The sequence below is a fragment of the Ornithorhynchus anatinus genome, chromosome 3, assembly GCF_004115215.2.
Source record: "Ornithorhynchus anatinus isolate Pmale09 chromosome 3, mOrnAna1.pri.v4, whole genome shotgun sequence".
Lineage (NCBI taxonomy): Eukaryota > Metazoa > Chordata > Mammalia > Monotremata > Ornithorhynchidae > Ornithorhynchus > Ornithorhynchus anatinus.
Genome location: NC_041730.1, coordinates 18,580,205 through 18,598,528, shown reverse-complemented (window position 1 = coordinate 18,598,528; position 18,324 = coordinate 18,580,205). Strand labels below are relative to the sequence as shown.

General features: G+C 51.5%; 1 protein-coding gene across 3 annotated transcripts in view; it reads right to left on the bottom strand.

Annotated features, from left to right (window-relative positions):
• Positions 1 to 5,888: 5,888 nt before the first annotated feature.
• Positions 5,889 to 18,324, bottom strand: part of PATL1 (PAT1 homolog 1, processing body mRNA decay factor) — a 34,890-nt gene continuing 22,454 nt past the window's right edge. For 2 of the 3 annotated variants that reach the window (XM_029060645.2, XM_039911404.1), the window contains exons 11-19: positions 16,555 to 16,678; positions 16,083 to 16,180; positions 15,860 to 15,919; positions 14,427 to 14,575; positions 13,420 to 13,579; positions 10,846 to 11,001; positions 8,189 to 8,280; positions 7,937 to 8,086; positions 5,889 to 7,735 (exon numbers count right to left, since the gene is read on the bottom strand). In XM_029060645.2, coding sequence (XP_028916478.1) covers positions 7,714 to 7,735; positions 7,937 to 8,086; positions 8,189 to 8,280; positions 10,846 to 11,001; positions 13,420 to 13,579; positions 14,427 to 14,575; positions 15,860 to 15,919; positions 16,083 to 16,180; positions 16,555 to 16,678 — 1,011 coding nt within the window. In that variant the 3' untranslated portion in view covers positions 5,889 to 7,713. The remainder of the gene's footprint in view (positions 7,736 to 7,936; positions 8,087 to 8,188; positions 8,281 to 10,845; positions 11,002 to 13,419; positions 13,580 to 14,426; positions 14,576 to 15,859; positions 15,920 to 16,082; positions 16,181 to 16,554; positions 16,679 to 18,324) is intronic. The other variant, XR_005659845.1, reaches the window with a different exon arrangement.

Genomic DNA, 18,324 nt, shown 5'->3' with positions numbered 1-18,324 from the left:
TAATAATAATGTTGGCATTGGTTAAGCGCTGACTAGGTGCAGAGCACTGTTCTAAGTACTGGGGGAGCTCCAGGGTCATCGGGTTGTCCCACGTGAGGCTCCCAGTCTTCATCCCCATTTTACAGATGAGGGAACTGAGGCCCAGAGAAGTGAAATGACTCGCCCACAGTCACCCAGCTGACAAGGGGCAGAGCTGACAGAATACAGTATTATTATTGTGATTCCGTACCCCACTCCTCCCCATCCAAACGGCCACCATCTTGATCCAGGAAATGGTCACACCCAGATCAGACTATCGGCCTCTCCCCAGTCTAGTCCCTTCTTCACTTTCCTGGCCCGGGTCATTTTCCTAAACTGTTGTGTGGCCCAGACCGCTCCACCTGTTCCTCATTGCGTCAAGCAGAAACTCTCGATTATTGGCTTTAAGGCGCTCAGCCAGCTCTCTCCCCCTGACTTAAATCGTCTCTCTTCTCATACGCTATACCCCCAGCTCGCAGCTTCCGTCTCCTTGTTCACACTCTTCCCCCGACCTGAAAGTCCCCTTCGAATCCCCCAGACCCCGGCTCTCTCCGTCCTCGGGGCCTCCCTGAAAACCCACCTCCCTCCAAGAGCCTTTTCCTGATAAAGCTGCCGAGTTCCATCCACCCAACAGCCGCCCTGAGCGCAGATGAATATTCGCCATTTACACGAACTACATTTCTTTATTTATCTACTTCTCCTTCCCTGCCTTTGCTACCGTTAATCAACGTTTGGCGAATGGCTCGCCTCCCCCTTCCCCCCTTCCCCTCCCCTCCGCTGAGCCCCCTTTCCCTCTGCTCCTTCCCCTCCCCTCAGCACTGCGCTCTCGTCTGTCTAGATTTTTATTCCCCTATTTATTTTGTTAATGAGGGGTCCACCCCCTCCATTCTATTTATCGTGATTACGTTGTCTTGTTTTTGCCCATCTCTCTCCCCCGATTAGACTGTGAGCCCATCATTGGGCAGGGGCTGTCTCTGTTTCCGAATTGTCCACTCCAAGCGCTTAGTACAGTGCTCTGCACGTAGTAAGCGCTCAATAAATGCTATTGAATGGGTGAATGAATCTGCCCGTCTCCCCCGTTAGATTTTAAGGTACTCGAGGGTAGGGACCGAGCTTCTTACACATCTGTACTCTTCTGAGTGCTTAGTACAGTACTCTGCGCACAGGCACTCAATAAAGACATTTAATTGATTGGGACTGAAAAGACAGGAAAAACCAGTAGATGATCAGAGATTTTTTAGAGGATTTTTTCGGTGGTATTTTGTTAAGCACCTACTATGTGCCAGGCACTGTAATAATAGTAATAATAATATTTTTTAAGCACTTAATCTGTGCCAGACGCTGTACTAAGTGCTGGGGTAGACACAAGCGAATTGGTTGGACACAGTCCCCGTCCCAAATGGGGCTCCCCGTCTCCATCCCCATTTTACGGGGGAGGTAGCTGAGGCCCAGAGAAGTGAAGTGACTTACCCAAGGTCACACAGCAGACACGTGGCAGAGCCGGGATTAGAACCCGTGACCTTCTGACTCCCAGGCCCGTGCTCTATCCGCTACTCGCACTGGGGTAGATTACCAGATAATCAGGTTGGGCACAGTCCCTGTCCCACATAGAGCTCACAGTCTTGATCCCCATTTAACAGATGAGGAAACTGAGGCACAGAGAAGTTAAATCGACTCGCCCAAGGCCGTAGAGCGGACAAGTGGCAGAGCAGGGATTAGAACACAGGTCCTTCTGACTCCCGGGCTCGTGCTCTATTAGCCACGCAGCTTCTCTTGATGATTATTACAAATATTTATTGAACACTTACAATGTGCAAAGCACTGTAGTAAGCCCTAGATGACGGGAAAATCAATTAAGAAACAATCACGGCCCTCGAAGGGACTCAGGATCTTAAGAAGGGGAAGACAGAGACAAATAGCAACATGTTCCAGCCTCCAGTAAAAAAGGCTAAAATGAAATGATTCAAGAATATTCAAAGTAAAATGGGTAAAATTAATAATGTTGGTATTTGTTAAGCGCTTACTATGTGCAGAGCACTGTTCTAAGCGCTGGGGTAGACACAGGGGAATCAGGTCGTCCCACGTGGGGCTCACAGTAGAAAGGGGCAATCTTCGGGGACTTCGCTGTTCCAGGGAAATCATCTGTTAGACCGTAAGATCCTCGAGGGTGAGGATCGTGTCTAACAATAATGATAATATTTGTTAAACGCTTACTATGTTCCCAGCTTTGTACTAAGCACTGGGGGAGAGACAAGATAATTAGGTCCCACGTGAGGCTTACAGTCCAATTAGGAGAGACAACAGGCCTTGAGTTCCCATTCTGCAGATGAGGGAACTAGGGCACAAAGAAGTGAAGTGACTTGCCCAAGGTCACACAGCAGACAAGTGGCGGATCCGGAATTCGAACCCACGCCCTCTGACTCCCAAGCCCGGCCTCCTTCCACTGGGCCAAGCTGCTTCTTAGCGGGGCTTGTGAAGGACCTGGAGTGGCAAGTCTGAGTCTCGTGGCTAGCGAAGCAGCGGCGCTCAGAAGAGCGAGCCCGAGCTCGGGAGTCAGAGGTCATGGATTCGAATCCCGCCTCTGCCACTTGGCAGCTGCGTGACTGGGGGCAAGTCACTTCACTTCTCTGGGCCTCAGTGACCTCATCTGTCAAATGGGCAATAAAACTGTGAGCCCCGCGTGGGACAACCTGATGACCCTGTATCTACCCCAGCGCTTAGATGAGTGCTCTGCACATAGTAAGCGCTTAACAAATACCAACATTATTATTATTATTAATACACTACTATAGGCATATGTATATTATATAAAAAAAATTTAAAAAAGCTATTATACATAGAATATCCTGCATCACGCATCATCCCCGATTCTTCTCCCACCTTTGATTTCCCAGTCTTAGGACCCGGCCTGAGAGATTGCTGGAGCTGCCTTAAATTAGCAGTTTAATGAAAGCCTTGGTGGGTTAATGCTTCACTGCTTCAGAAAACTCTTTGGTGCAGCAATTGGCAAGTGAACGGCGTGCTAGACAGCCAGGAGACTCGCGATCCGTTCGCAGCCAAACGGCGGTGGTCTCGCCGAGTGACTGAGTCACCGCGCTGGGCCATTTTCTGCATCAGAAAGGCCGGGCAAACCGTGCTTACCACCACCGGGTGAAATACTTGACCCCAAGTTAAAACGGTTCGGGATCACACCAACACTCCCACGCCAGGTTTCTGAGGCCCACGGCGCTGCGGGGTTGGGACGAGGCATTCGGCGCCGGGATCGGGAGGGAGAAGCCCCACAGTGGCCTTCGTTGTCATCGGTATGTGGACGGAATCCAATTCTGCATCTACTTTGCGTCAGGACCAGAAAAAGCAACCTCCTGGCTTTCTCACCGCTTGACAGGACGACTTGGTGAATCGCCAAGCCAGGAAGTTTTAGCAAGGCCTGCTCAATGAACATTTTTAAAGATCGTATCGTACCACTGCCGCCTCTCTCGCCCCCGCCCAGGGCTTAGCACACAGTAAGCACTTGAAGTACCACCATTTTTATCTCTGTTTTTGAGGCAGAAAGATCCCGTGACGACGGTCTCGATACCCTGCGTACGGTATCCCGCTTGGATCTTTTCATTTCTCTCTGTTCTAACACGAAGGCCAAGAAAAGGTTGCAATTGGCACAGAACAGTGCGCTCCGGTAACGTGGGGACACCCCAGGCACGTCGCTTCGGTTCTCTTGTCCCTCGGCTAGCTACAGTTCAGGGCTTTATTCCTCACCTCCGAGGCCGGGAATGAGGAAAACACAGCGTGTTGGTCTGTCAGTTGCCTCTGCATCTCTCTCCCCATGCCAGGTAAACGCCTCTCCCGTGGGGAAACTGAAATGAAATGGACTGGGAGGGGCAGGTTGTGAGAAAGAAATTTCCTCACGGGTTCGAGTGAGTTGTACCTTGGGAGGCAAAACTTCTTTTAGCTCATCTTGCCTGTCTTGAGCAACCTAGAATTTAGGGTCCGAATCTCCAGGTTTTCTGGATGGGTAATCCATCAGAGGGGATTGGGAGAAAGAACTCAACCCTACCTCTGTATTGCTGAGTGACCTCTAAGCCTCGTTTCCCCTAAACTATGAAAGCGAGGCCAAGACCAAACCTGCCAATCGAGTCGAAGTTCACCCCCTTCCTGCTGTTTTAATAATAATGGTGCTTGTTAAGCACTCACTATGTGCCAAGCACCGTTTTGAGCACTGGGGTAGAGTCAAATTAGGTTGGACACAGTCCTTGTCCCACATAGCGCTCGCACTCTTAATCCTCATTTTACAGATGAGGTAACCGAGGCCCAGAAGAGCACCGTTCTAAGCGTGGGGATAGAAACAAGGGGACCAGGTTGTTCCGTGGGGGGCTCACAGTCTTGAGAAGCAGCGTGGCTCAGTGGAAAGAACACGGGTTTAGGAGTCAGAGGTCATGGGTTCTAATCCCGGCTCCGCCACCTGTCAGCTGTGTGACTTCGGGCAAGTCACGTAACTTCTCGGTGCCGCAGTTACCTCATCTGTAAAATGGGGAGGAAGACTGGGAGCCTCACGTGGGACAAACTGATTACCCTGTGTCTACCCCAGTGCTCGGAACAGTGCTCGGCATATAGTAAGCGCTTAACAAATACCAACGTTATTATTATTAATCCCCATTTTACAGATGAGGGAATAATAATAATAATGTTGGCATTTAAGTGTCTACAAAGCACTGTTCTAAGTGCTGGGGGGATACAAGGTGATCAGGTTGTCCCACATGGGGCTCACAGTCTTAATCCCCATTTTGCAGATGAGGCGCCGAGAAGTGAAGTGACTTGCCCAAAGTCACACAGCTGACAGGTGGCGGAGCCGGGATTTGAACCCATGATCTCTGACTCCCAAACCCGTGCTCTTTCCACTGAGCCACGCTGCTTCTCTGAGGCGCAGAGAAGTGACTTGTCACACAGTCGACAAGGGGCGGGGCCTGGATTGGAACCCACGACCTCTGATTCCCAAGACCGCGCTCTTTCCACTAACCCACGCTGCTTCTCTCTTCTTAAAGAGAGAGACCCATATCTGTCTACCGATTCCGTTATATCATACCTTCCCAAGTGGTTCGGAGAGCGCTCTGCACGCACTAAATGCTCAATAAGTATGATCGATTGATCTGTCAGGGACTTGGACAGTGAGCCCCAAGTGGGCCAGGGATTGTGTCCAACCTCATTAACTTGTTTCTAACTCAAGTGCTTAAACAAATATAATAGCTCCATAAATATGATTGATTAATACAGTTTAGCTTCGGTTTTACCTAGAGGTGGAAGTAATAATAATCGGGATATTCGTTAAAGCATTTACTAAAGACCAGGCAAGGTACTAAGCACTGGATAGACACAAAGAAATCGGGTTGGACACACTTGCCACGTGGGGCTCACAGTCTTAATCCTCACTTTAATAATACGAATGTTGGTATTTGTTAAGCGCTTACTATGTGCAGAGCACTGTTCTAAGCGCTGGGGGGGATACAGGGTCATCAGGTTGTCCCCCCCCCCCGTGGGGCTCACAGTCTTCATCCCCATTTTACAGATGAGGTCACTGAGGCACAGAGAAGTGAAGTGACTCGCCCACAGTCACACAGCTGACAAGTGGCAGAGCCGGGATTCGAACTCATGGCCTCTGACTCCAGAGCCCGTGCTCTTGAACTCTGGAGGACGAGTTCAGGCATTCCAAACGCACCGAGTTCCTTAAAAGAGGATGCTCTGTAAGTGCAAGGAGGTGCCAGGCAGATTTTATCCCTCCCTCGGGTGTCAGGAGGAATGCCGGAATGGGAGAGACACCACAGGGAAATATAGAAGGGGCCAGTCGAAAGTTGGGAGAAGAAACTCAAAAAGGCAATTTCTCAAGTATACAATTTGTTTTTATTTACAATACCCTATAAAAATGTAAATTTAGAAATTTTAATTTTTATTAATCGGAACCAAAACAAAGTAAAAGCACGGAAGGAAGAAATGAGAGCACTGTCCACTTGATTGGCTGTGAGGGAGGGCGGGAGAGGCGATAGAAATATTCTGTAGGTGATGGTGGGGAGTGGCTGGATAAGCATTATTGGGAGGAGGGGCGACTGTGAAGAGGCTGGGGCTGGAGAGGGGAGAGAGACAGAGAGAGAGAGAGAGAGAGAGATAGGGAGGGAGGTTGTGGGAGGGAGGTGGTTATAACGGAGAATTTCACTGGTTATACAATACATACAATGTGCAAAATGTTCATTTTCTTAAATAAAACGACCCCTCCTCCCTGCCACATTCCAAGAGGTACGACGGAAGGGTCGGGCAGGCGATGACTATGGAAAATTCATTCGGATTCAAGGGTCCCAGAGGGTTGTACCTGCTGGGTGTCAAACCCAGTCCCCCTGATCATCTTGGTGAGGGAGAAGGAAAGAGGAGGGGGCTCTTCCTGCTGGGGGTCAAACCCAGGCCCCACGGCTACCTAGGGGGATGGGACCGGGCGAGAGAGGACGGCGGGGGTGGGGGCGAGGAGAGCAGCCCACTCGCTGCCGAGAGAGAGGAGAGGGGACTTTCCAGCCTCCATTTCATGATTACGGTTGGAAAGGGCTTCTATCCATCAAGGTCAGAATCCCGCGGAGGGACGGGGTGAGGGGAGGGGGCAGTGCGAGGGCAACTCGAGGGGCGAGGGAGGGGTGGGGCCCTCTGAGCGTTCCCAGGAAGACAGAGCGAGCGTGCCGAGAGGAGCACGCGAGAGACCCGCCGCCCGGCCGAGCGGGCCGTCCGGGGCGGGTGGCCGAGGAGGCGAGGGAGGTGGGCACGGACCTGCGCCCGCCGCAACCGGGGAGGGGAAGAGAGAAGGAGCGGCCGCGGGCCGCCTCCCCGGGCCGGGGGGGGGATGACGGAAAGATCGGAAGGGGCCGGGGCAAGTCGGGACGGTGGGCGGGGTCGGGCAGGCCCCTCACGTGAGACGGGGGCTAACTCTCCAGAGAGAGCGGGATGCTTTGAGTCAGGGCGAAAGAAAACTCACCTAGTAAGTCTCCAGAGAGAGGCACAAAGAGAATCCTCCACCTCTCGGCAGACAGCCTTCTAGACGGAGGACAGGGCGAGAGGCCAAGGACTATCCCCCCGGCCCTCTCCCCGGCCCCGACCGCCCTCTCCGACCCCCCAAGTCGGCAGCCTCACTCTCCGGAGGGCTCCCACACCGGGTGGACGGTGGGTCTTTCCGCCTAACTCCCTCTCGTCCCCGGAAACCATCTCTCCCGGGGGAAACCGTGACAGGAGACGAGGGGGGCGGAAGATTCTCCAGCAGGACAAGGGGGAGGGGACGTCCTCCTGGGGCGGGAGGCCTTTCACGCCAGTCCCACGGGAGAGGTCGGGGGATTCTACGGGGGACTTTGCGGAAAAGAAAATCGAGAATGGGCAGGGGAGGGCCGGTGCGGGGGGAGGGGAGGGGCATGCAGAATTGGAACTTAAGAGCGAAGGGGAGAAAGCGATGGAAGTCACACCCAGCCAAGTTCACAGAGCGGTGGGGCGGGGAGGGGTGGGGGGGGGGAGGCGGAAGAGGAGGAGGGCCGTTCTCCAAACACCGGATATCTACGGGGGAAACGATCCCTCCGGGTTCTGCTTTGGGGGAAGGAGCCGTCTCCCCTCCCACGTCGAAAACACTCCATTGGTGATGGCAGCAGTGCGGATGGCAGGAGGCACCGGGGACGTGGAGATCCTTCACCGCATCCCTTGAACCAACCTAACGGGACAGGCGAGGCCAAGGGTGGAGGTGCCGGGTGGGGGAGGAGGAAGGGAGGGTGGCGGTGAGGGTCGGAACCGTTCCCCCTCTCCTCTCTACCCTCGACTGGAGCGGGCCCCCGGCCCCCCGCCTCGACGTCCTTTCCCTCACCGACCGGGCCGCCGATCCCGCGGCGGTCCGGCCCGCCGGGCTTGTACTCACTGCAGCTTTGTCTCCAGCAGGTTCAGTTTCTGTCGGTCGACGTAGCGGGAGAACAGGGACGCGAGGTTCGCGGGCGTGGAGACCGGCTTGGCCAGCGTGGCTTGGGGGACCCGCAGGAGTTCTCGAGTGGCCACGAACATCAACTCTGTCCTAGCGAGGAGAGGCCACCGAGGCAGCGTGAGAAAAGGCGGGAACTTAAGGGCCGCGGGGCCGGGGGGGGGCCGCGTCCGAGAGGGTCGCGGCGGGACTCACCACTGGTTGTCCTGCATCAGCTCCGTAGCAGCATCAGAACTCTGCAGCTCCTCCCCCCGGCTCAGGATCAGATAGAGCAGCGACAGGCCGAACTGCAAGGCGGAGGCGAGGGATTAGGCGACGGACCCGGACCTCGCCCGCCCTCCAGAACACGGACGGCCTGTCCGGTCTCGACCCGAGAACCAGACCCGTTAAACGTTTCTTCTCCTCGTCATTCTCTCGCGAGGTCCCCTGTCCTCGCTGTAAAGGTAGGCCCGTCTTGAAGGAGGACACCGGTCACTTCTCAATTAGCCCTCTTCTTGATCTGCAGATGGCCTCCCTGGATCTGCCTGACACGTTAATCATTCTAGGCCCAGAAATAGACGGGGCTGAAAGGGGCCACGGGAGGGTAGAGCAAGGGAGAAATCACGCTCACGTCATAAATTGCCGCGGAACTTTCCCCCTGGAGAGATGAAACGCGACAGGCCAACGGGAACCTCCTCTCAGGGCTTGCTACTCCTCCAGACTGTAAGCTCGTTGGGAATGCGTCTGTTCTACTGTTATTGCTTAGTACGGTGCTCCGCACACAGTAAGCACTCAATAAATAAGACTACTCCCTTGGGATACAGAACACACAATCCAAAATAAACGCGAAGAGTTGACCAACCCATCACCGCGTGTTCGGCTGTCTAGAGGGCAATCGCTGCACAAAGCGATCTACGGGCCGGCGCCTCAGAAATTACGGCACTGATTGAACACTTACTATGTGCCAGGCCCTGTACTGAGCACCGGGGTGGCTACGAGCGAATCAGGTTGGACCCAGTCTCTGTCCCACACGGGCCTCACGGTCTCAATCCCCACTGTACAGATGAGGTAATTGAGGCAGAAAAAGGTGAAATGACTTGCCTAAGGTCTCCGAGCAGATAAGTGGCAGAGCCGGGATTGGAACAGCTGACCTTCTGACGCCCAGGCCCGTGCCCTGTCCACTACGCCACACTGAGCTTTTCCCCGATGGGCCTCCAGCTCCAGCCGCCACGGCTGGCTTCGTTCTTCCTCCCTGCCCCCCCGCGTGCCGCGGTGCCCCTCTTCTTTCTCTTACGCCTTCCCTGTTGCGGTTTTGGCTGCTTCCAGTCCTGCCAGGGCCGGGGCAGTGACCCTCCTTAGCTGGCAAGGTCAGCCCGGGGGGGTCACTACCCCTTCTCTGTCCGGGTCAGGGCTCCACGAAGGCCTCCGGCAAAGCCGACGGTTGTTGGGCCTCTGGGATAATTGGGAGGAGCGGGGGCAGGAAAGGTAGATGACGACGGGAGATTGGGAGCCCTGACAGGCCTAGAAGGACCCGTCGCCCTCAGCCGAGGCTCCCACAAAGGGAGGACGAAAAAGACGAGAACCGAGTAAGGCGATCCCGAAAGAACCACGGGACCTTGGTTCATCGACGGGGTCTGGACGTTTGCTCAACAGGTTTTGTCAGTGTTCTGACTTGTTGCGCTTCATCTATTTATGATCAGTGGTTTTAATAATAGTAGTAATAATAATTGCGGTGCTTGTTAAGTGTTTGCTATGTGCCAGGCACCATACTAAGTGCTGGGTCAGACACGAGATAATCGGGTTGGGCACAGTCTCTGTCCCACAGAGGGCTACCAGTCACAATTCCCATTTTATAGATGAGGCAATTGAGGCACAGAGAAGTGAAGTGATTTTCCCAAAGTCACAAGCAGGCAAGGGGCGGAGACAGGACTAGAACCCGTGTCCTTCTGACTCCTGGGCCCGTACTCTATCCACTTGAACAACTCTGCTTCTCTTTTAGAGGGTACCTTTGGGGCCTCACTACTCAGCAACTCCCAGGAAACATCATTGAGATCGGGCATGTTCCTCAACAGCTTTAGAGCAAAATTTTCCTCCTCCTTTCACCCACGGGACCCACGTGGGCAGCAGATGCGTCGCTTTGCTCTTCTGTTCTTCCTGACCGCTTAGCCCGGAGCGAACCCCGCACCGAGTGGACGTTCAATAAATGCTGCTCCTGCTGCTGCTACGACCGAGCTGGGTGTGAACTGTTCATTATCACGTGTGACCTCTTCAAACAGGTTTCAAGGATGAAGAGGCTTTTCTCGCCAATTATGATGGTGTCTTACATATTAGGGGCACCAGGTACACGAGATAGCAACGTTCAGGGACAACTTTTAGGACAGAAGACACACGCGGAAGAAGCCAAGAATTTTGCTAACCTCAGGTCTGGCGACTTATACGTCAGACATTGTATAAACCACCCAAAACCCTTTCTCCCTTCTTTGCCCTCCCCACCCCAATCAACAACCTAGCTGATGTTCCACTTAGGGCTCCTGGAGCTAAAGTTTTAGCTCAACGAGGGAAGGTGAGAGTATAATTGTCTCCAGTTCTTTAAAAAAAGGTGCTCGGGATGTTTAACCTTATGCTGGATGTACACTCAGGCCACCAAAGAACGCTCAGGTCACCAGCCTCTCCTGTAGCAAGAGGCCCCGTCACCTCCAACTTCCCTCCAATATGGTGTTGGGTTCCATTCCAAGGTTTACACGGTGCTTACTGTGCGCGAAGCACTGTACTAAGCAGTCGGGAGGGGACGAAATAACGGAGTTGGTAGCCACGCTCCCTACCCACCACGAGCTTACAGTCTAGAGGCTGGAGAGGGCGAGAGAAAGAAGCACCTTGTTCTGGAGCACAGCGGTGAGGTGCGGGTTGGCAGGGGCTGGTGCAGATGCACTTTGAGGTAGGTTCATTAACTGTTGCAGAAGGCTGGTGACAGTCGCCGATGGAAGATGATAGAGGAAGAAGGAGAAGGGTCTCAATAAACAAGGCAGCACCTGAGAGAAAAGGGACAAGAACATCAAATGCTGATATGCCTCCGAAAGAAGGAAGAACTTCCAGCCCGAGAGAGATCCAAGTCGGTTGTACTACACAACTAAAGGGACCGATCTTGGCAAAAAAGAATTCTAAGGAAGCTGGACCTGGGCCTGCTGACACTATCCTAAATCCATCCATCCATCCATCCTTCAATCGATGGTGTTTACTGTGCACTGACTATGTGCAGAGCACTGTGCCAAGCGCTTGGAAAAGTGCAATATAATAGAGTTGGAAGACGTGATCCCTGCCCGCAAGGAACTTCCGGGCTACGGCGGGAGAAAGACAATAGAATGAATTACTGAAGATTAAGTGCTGGGGGGGCTGGGGCGAGTACCAGAGCGCTTAAGGGGTATACGGTCAAGTACACAGAGGGGAGGTGGAAAGGGGATATGAGGGCTAAGACAAGGAAGGCCTTCTGGAGATGTGATTTTAGGAGGGTTCTGAAGGTGGGGAGACTGTTGGACTGTCAGATATAAAGGGGGAGGGAGTTTTTGAGGGAGGACGTAGGCAAGGGGTTGAGTGAGACGATTTCGAGGTACAGAGGATGTGCTGGCATTAGGGGAGCAGAGTGTGCGGATCTTCAAAGCCCTACTGAGAGCTCACCTCCTCCAAGAGGCCTTCCCAGACTGAGCTTCCCCTTTTCTCTCTGCTCCCTCTGCTGCCTTTCTGCCCCCCCACTTCACCTCCCCTTTCAATAGTATTTATTGAGCGTTTACTATGTGCAGAGCACTGTACTAAGCGCTTGGAATGAACAAGTCGGCAACAGATAGAGACAGTCCCTGCCGTTTGACGGGCTTACAGTCTCCCTCTCCCTTCCCCTCCACTCAGCACTGTGCTCATTTGCTTATTTGTATATATCTTTATTACCCTATTTATTTTGTTAATGAGGTGTACAGTCCCTTGATTCTATTTATTGCTATTGTTTTTGTCTGTCTCCCCCGATTAGACTGTAAGCCCGTCAATGGGCAGGGATTGTCTCTATCTGTTGCCGAATTGTACATTCCAAGCGCTTAGTAAAGTGCTCTGCACATAGTAAGCGCTCAATAAATACTACTGAATGAATGAATGTAGACTAGGTAATGGTAGGAGATAAGCGAGGGAGAGAGCTGACTGAGCGCCTTAAAGCCAACGGTGAGGAATCTGGTGTGGAGGTGGATGGACAACCACTGGAGATTTTGGAGGAGGGAGGAAAGATATGGACTGAAGAGTTTTTCAGGAAAATCAGCTGGGCAATAGAGTGAAGCACAGACTGGAAGGGAGAGAGGCAGGAGGTGAGACGGGGGCGGTGAGGAGGCTGCCAATGCAACAGTTGAGATGGGAAATGATAAATGCCGGGTTCAGTGTGGTAACAGTTTGGACGGTGAAGACAGGGTGGATTTGGAGGATCGGGTGACAGACTGAATATGTGGGCTGGATGAGTGGAGGAAAATGCCAAAGTTACAGGCTTGTGGGAAAGAGAGGGATGGCGGTGTTGACTACGATGAGGGGAAAGTAAGGACAGGACAGGTTTCTGGGGGGAAGATGAGTAGTTGTGTTTTGGAGATGTTGAGTTGGAGGAGTCTGTGGGACATCTAAGCGGAGATATCCTGAAGGCAGGAGGAATTGCAAGTCTGCAGAGGAGGAGAAAGGTTTGGGAAACATCTGCAGAGATGGTAAATGGAGATGTGGGATTGAAGATTAAACCTACCTCGTGCAATAAAGTTAAAAATGCTTTTCCAAATTGGTTTCGAACCACTTACGTCTACCTTAAGAGTGCAAGTCTCTAGCCGGTGGTTTACATTCCTGTCGCTAGCCGTATCTTCTTTGATTGTTAAGAATAACATATGCGGGTTAATCAGAAGCCTCGCTAAGGCCTAGCTAATAGCACACCTACTTCTTTTCTCTCGTCACAGCCTGTTACCAAAGAAGGAAAGCGACCACACCGAGGGAATAAGAATCCTATACTTAAATGCTCCATTTTTCTCCCCTGATCACTTGACCAAACTCTGCCCAAGGATAATATTTAGGGTAATAATTACGGTACTCGTTAAACGCTTGCTATGTGCCAAGCACTGTACCAAGTGCTGGGGTAGATCAAGATAATCAGGCCCTGTCCCACACGGGGCTCATAACCTAAGGAGGAGTGAGGAGGCTTGAACCCCCATTTTACAGATGAAGAAACTGAGGGACAGAGAAGTGAATCGCCCAAGGTCGCCCAACAGGCAAATGGCAGAGCCGGCATTAGAACTCAGGTCCTCTGACTCCCGGGCCCGGGCTCTTTCCACTAGGCCGCACTGCTTTATCTTTTCTTTTTCTTGCAAAGAAAGCAGTAGGTTCTAAAATTAAACAATCTTATCGACACCAAAGGAAAGACGGCCATTCGTTCCCTGGGAGACTACCTCATCTTGGGCATCCTTCTTGATCAGAAAAGGCAGGTTCCTAGCTGTTGCCATGAGGATGTCAGCCGCCTGCTCTGGGGACAGGAAAGGGAGGAGACGGGCCACCATCCGCTTCCCTTTCCGGATACACATTATCTGCACAAAATGGTCATCGCTGGGTCTGCCAAGAGAGGAAGAAGACTTTTAACTGTAGTCCGCCAACTGGAGCCAAGGAGCTCCCCTTCCTTTGAACCCAGTGAACCCAACGCGTGGGTGGCCCCTCGGAAGGGATTCCTACGCCATGGATCCGGTCACGCTGACGGGCTCCAACGCCCACAGGACAAAACGAGATTGAGTTTTTAGGAGGGATGAAACAGTTCTGCATCTTTTCATCTGCTCGTCCGACAGGACGTGGCCAGGCCCTGGCCTCTGATTTCCCTCAGTCTCTTCCTGGGAAAACCCCTTTAGATCGTAGGATCCTCTGGGCAGGAAAAGTGTGTTTTGCATCTATTCTACTTTTCCGAGGGCTTAGTATAGCGCTTCGCGCTAAGGTGCTTAAGAAATGATATCGACTGATAATATCACTAGGAAAAAAATCTACTTAAGCCTTCATTTTTTTGTTTTCTGTCCCATCAGTAGAACCATCATTTTTTCCTCAGTCATTAGCTGATTCTCAAAATCCAGTGCTTGAATAGAAATAAAGTTAGGTTTACCCTAATGGGCCATTTATCTGGGAAAAATCTGAAATCCCAGGACCTTTCCAGTCTTCCTCTCAATAATAATGACCATAAACATACTGCCTTCCCCTCACTTCCAGAAAAGATGAATTCAAAGAGCGTGGGAACTGCCAATCGGTTCCTCTGTGCAGGTCTGTAAGTCATTTTACATGGAGGAAGCACCGGTTTTCTTTTAAGGAGACTGAGTGGTTTGGGAGTCCTGGAAGGCATGAGAGATTCACATGCATTCTGTTCCCACAGAGGAGAAAGGATCCCCATCTACTTTAGGTTCCTGAAGTGCCCGGGCCTTACCTTTCTTGACCAGGCAATTTCCCCCTCAAATTGTCATACATGTCGCAGATCTTCTGCTTCCTTTCGCCCACTAGAGCCGGTCGGTCTTCTTTGAGGCTCAGGAGGTAACGCCTCTCATAATCCTCCACGTCAAGAAGCAGGCTGTATGTCTACGGGACACGGGAATCGGGTTGGAGGCCCGGTGGCCCGGCCTCGCTTTGGCTCGGGAGCCCCTGCCCACCCCACGCATGTCTGCAAGGGCTTCTAGAATCTAAGCTATCGCCGAGACGGTTTTGCTTCTGTAAAATTCCTGAGATCGTAGTTTAAAAGCGAGCGACGGAATGCTGCTGGATCTAGAAAGTCATTTCTGGCCATACAACATTAGAATATACTTAAAAGGTGGATTAAAAGACTCTATAATTCTCTTAAATAAAAGTTAGGCAGTTGAGGCAAAATACAAAACTGCAACTTTTTTTATGGTTTTGTTAAGTGGTTACTATGTGCCAGGCACTATACTAAATAATAATATAAAATAATTATGGTGACTTAAGCGCTTACTATGTGTCAAGCGCTGTTTTAAGCGCTGGGGTACATACAAGCTAATCAAGTTGGACGCAGTCCCTGTCCCACGTGGGGCTCACGGTCTTAATGTCCATTTTACAGATGAGGTAACCGAGGCACAGAGGAGTTAAGTGACTTGCCCAAGGTAAACAGGTAAGTGGCAGAGCCGGGCTTAGAACCCTCTGCTCCCTCTCTGCTCCCCCTCCGCCCTCTGCTCCCTCCCCTTTCCCCCCTTGCCCTCTGCTCCTCCCCCCTCCCTTCCCCACAGCACTGTGGTCATTTGTATAGATTTTTATTACCCTATTTATTTTGATAACGACGGGGTACATCCCATTTATTCTATTTATCGTGATTAAGCTGTCCTGTTTTTGTCTGTCCGTCTCCCCCGATTAGACTGTAAGCCTGTCAATGGGCAGGGATTGTCTCTATCTGTTGCCGAATTGTCCATTCCAAGCGCTTAGTACAGTGCTCTGCACATAGTAAGCGCTCAGTAAATACTACTGAATGAATGAATGACCTTCTGACTCCCAGGCCCGTGCTCTATCCACTACGCCACGCTGCTTTATGTGCTGTGGCATTCTCTACAAACAAGGACCCCCCATTCCCTTCAGATCTTTCGACGAACAACTGAGGGCCGAGAAACACTTCCACCTTCCTGAGGAAATTCCACCGGTGTGCTAGTAATTCTGTCCGATCAATGAATCCACGCTGCTTTCTGAGAGGGAGCTGGATACCGGCATCTTTTCCCACTAAAATAACTGGCAGCTCTTCACTCCAACATTCCCTGAATGTTACTCCTCGTTTCAGTAAATGACCAAATACCCACCCCCTTGCTTGTAGACTTGGTGCTTTCCCTCAATTCCCTGAGCGCAGCAACGGGTCGAAATACTCACTTTCTCAATTGTGAAGAGCGTCTGACGTCTCTTGTCCCGGACCTGTTTTTCTTTAGTCTCCTAAGGAATAAAAGGCAGGCACTCCTGTCAGGCTTCTAAGAGAAGTATTTGGGCTCCCACTGCTGTAAAATCCAATGTCCTCCCTGCACCCATCCCCCTCACGGAGCAAACAGAAAAGGGACAGGCCAAATTTTGGCCGCCACCCTGTTCCGCTACCACTTACGTCATCCTCGCTACGGGACGTCACCACGGCGTCGATCATTTTCCGGGGGTTGTTCACGCTGGAGACGGTGAGCTTTCCTAAAGAGCCTTCGAACTGCACTGCAAGGGTCAAACACAGAGAACGCAGTCAAGCCGCTTCTACGAACCGTCTTCTCCTATCGGTCTCTGAGAAACAACTCAACAATGCCCGGTCAATGATGATGTTGGTATTTGTTTAGTGCTTACTATGTGCAGAGCACTGTTCTAAGCGCTGATCAATCATACTTACGGAGCGTTTACGGTGCACAGAGCCCCGGGGAGGGTATAATATAACAATAGGACAGACCCATTCCCTGCCCACAGTGAGCTTACAGTCTAGCGGGGGAAGAGCGCGACCTCCTGAAGAGTTAACTCCAGGATCTCCCTCCTGCCTTCCTTCTGGGGTTCGAAGCCCAGGGAAGGCCAGCGGGCTTGTTACGACCACCCCAGCTTACCTGGCTTGTACGCGTGGTCCAATTTGGCCACCTGGGGGGTGATGAGTTTGGTGCGTTCTTTCTTGGGGCCATCACCGTGCATCTCCTCCATTGCCGAGAGCTTCTCCAGTTTCTCGAAATAGTTCTTAGCCACGGAAAGAGTTTAGAGTCAGAGCACGGAACCACCACCACACGGTCAGTTTTTAAAATCTTTACTACCTGGGGGCTGGGGCGGCGCCAAGTGGGATGGACACTAGTTAACTTACAATGGACTTCTAGATATTTCACTGTTAATATTAACACACTTACTCTTTGGACTATATTAATAATGATACGAATGCTATCTCTTACGTGCTTACTACCTGCTAAATCGTGGAGTAGATAGATGCAAGATCATCAGATCAGACAGAGTCCCTGTCTAATATGGGGCTCATGGTCTAAGAGGGAAGGAGAGCGGGTATTTTAAACTCATTTCACAGATGAGGAAACTGAGGCACCGAGAGCTTGAGTGACTTGCCCAAGGTCAGGCAGCAGGCAAAGTAGGACAACTGAGACTAGAAGTCAGGGCTCCAGACTCCCAGCCCTGGGATTCTTCTACTAGGCCCTACTATCAGTCCCGTGCTCTTTTTACTAGGCCATGCTGCTATCAAAAAACAATATTGTGACAGAAAAAAGTTGCTGGCACATTTGTCTGAGATAAACAAAAGAACAAAATCCGTCCTGGCTATCTGAACTTTCAATAACCTACTGGACCGTCTCTTATATTTCAAAAAATCAGTTTTGGACTATTTAAATATGAGGAGCAGCAGGGCTTCGTGGAAAAAGCACGGGCTTGAGAGTCAGAGGATGTGGGTTCTAATCCTTGGGCAAGTCATTTAGATTCTCTGGGCCTCTGTTCCATCATCTGTAAAATGGGGATCAAATACCTCTTCTCCCTCCTACTTAGGCTGGGAGCCAAAGGTGGGACAGGGACCGTGTCCAATCTACTTAAACTGTACGCACCCCAAGGTGTAGAACGGTGTTTGGCACATAGCAAGCATTTAACAAATACCACAATTATTATTACTAAGTGGAAACGTACGAATGGTAGAGCTGCCCATAAGTGCTCAATAGATGTCACTGATCGACTGACTAAAATAGAAGGATAAAGTAGAGCAAACTGACTAAAATATGTACGTAAGTGCTTTTGGAGTCGGGGGTGAGATTAGGGGTACAGGGAAATTTGTTGGGGGGGAGGTGAAATAATAATAATAATAATGTTGGTATCTGTTAAGCATTTACTATGTGCAGAGCACTGTTCTAAGCTCTGGGGTAGATACAGGGTAATCAGCTTGCCCCATGTGAGGCTCACAGTCATAATCCCCATTTTACAGATGAGGTGACTGAGCCACAGAGAAATTAAGTGACTTGCCCACAGTCACACAGCTGACAGAGTCAAGTGGCAGAGTCAGAATTCGAACCCATAACCGATGACTCCCAAGCCCGGGCTCTTTCCACTGAGCCACGCTGAAAGGGAAGCCGTGTCGCCTAAATGGAAAGAGCTTGGAACTGGGAGTCAGAAGGCCCGGGGTTCTAACCCTGGCTCTGCCACTTGTCCGCTGTGTGACCTTGGGCAAGTCACTTGACTTCACTGTCCCTCACTCTCCTCATCTGTAAAATGGGGGTTAAATCTTCCTCCTACTTAGACTGAGTCCCACGTGGGACAGGGACTACGTCCAACCTGATTGCCTTATACCTACCCTACCCCTTGGCCTAGTGCATGGTACACAGGATGCACGTAACAAAAATCAA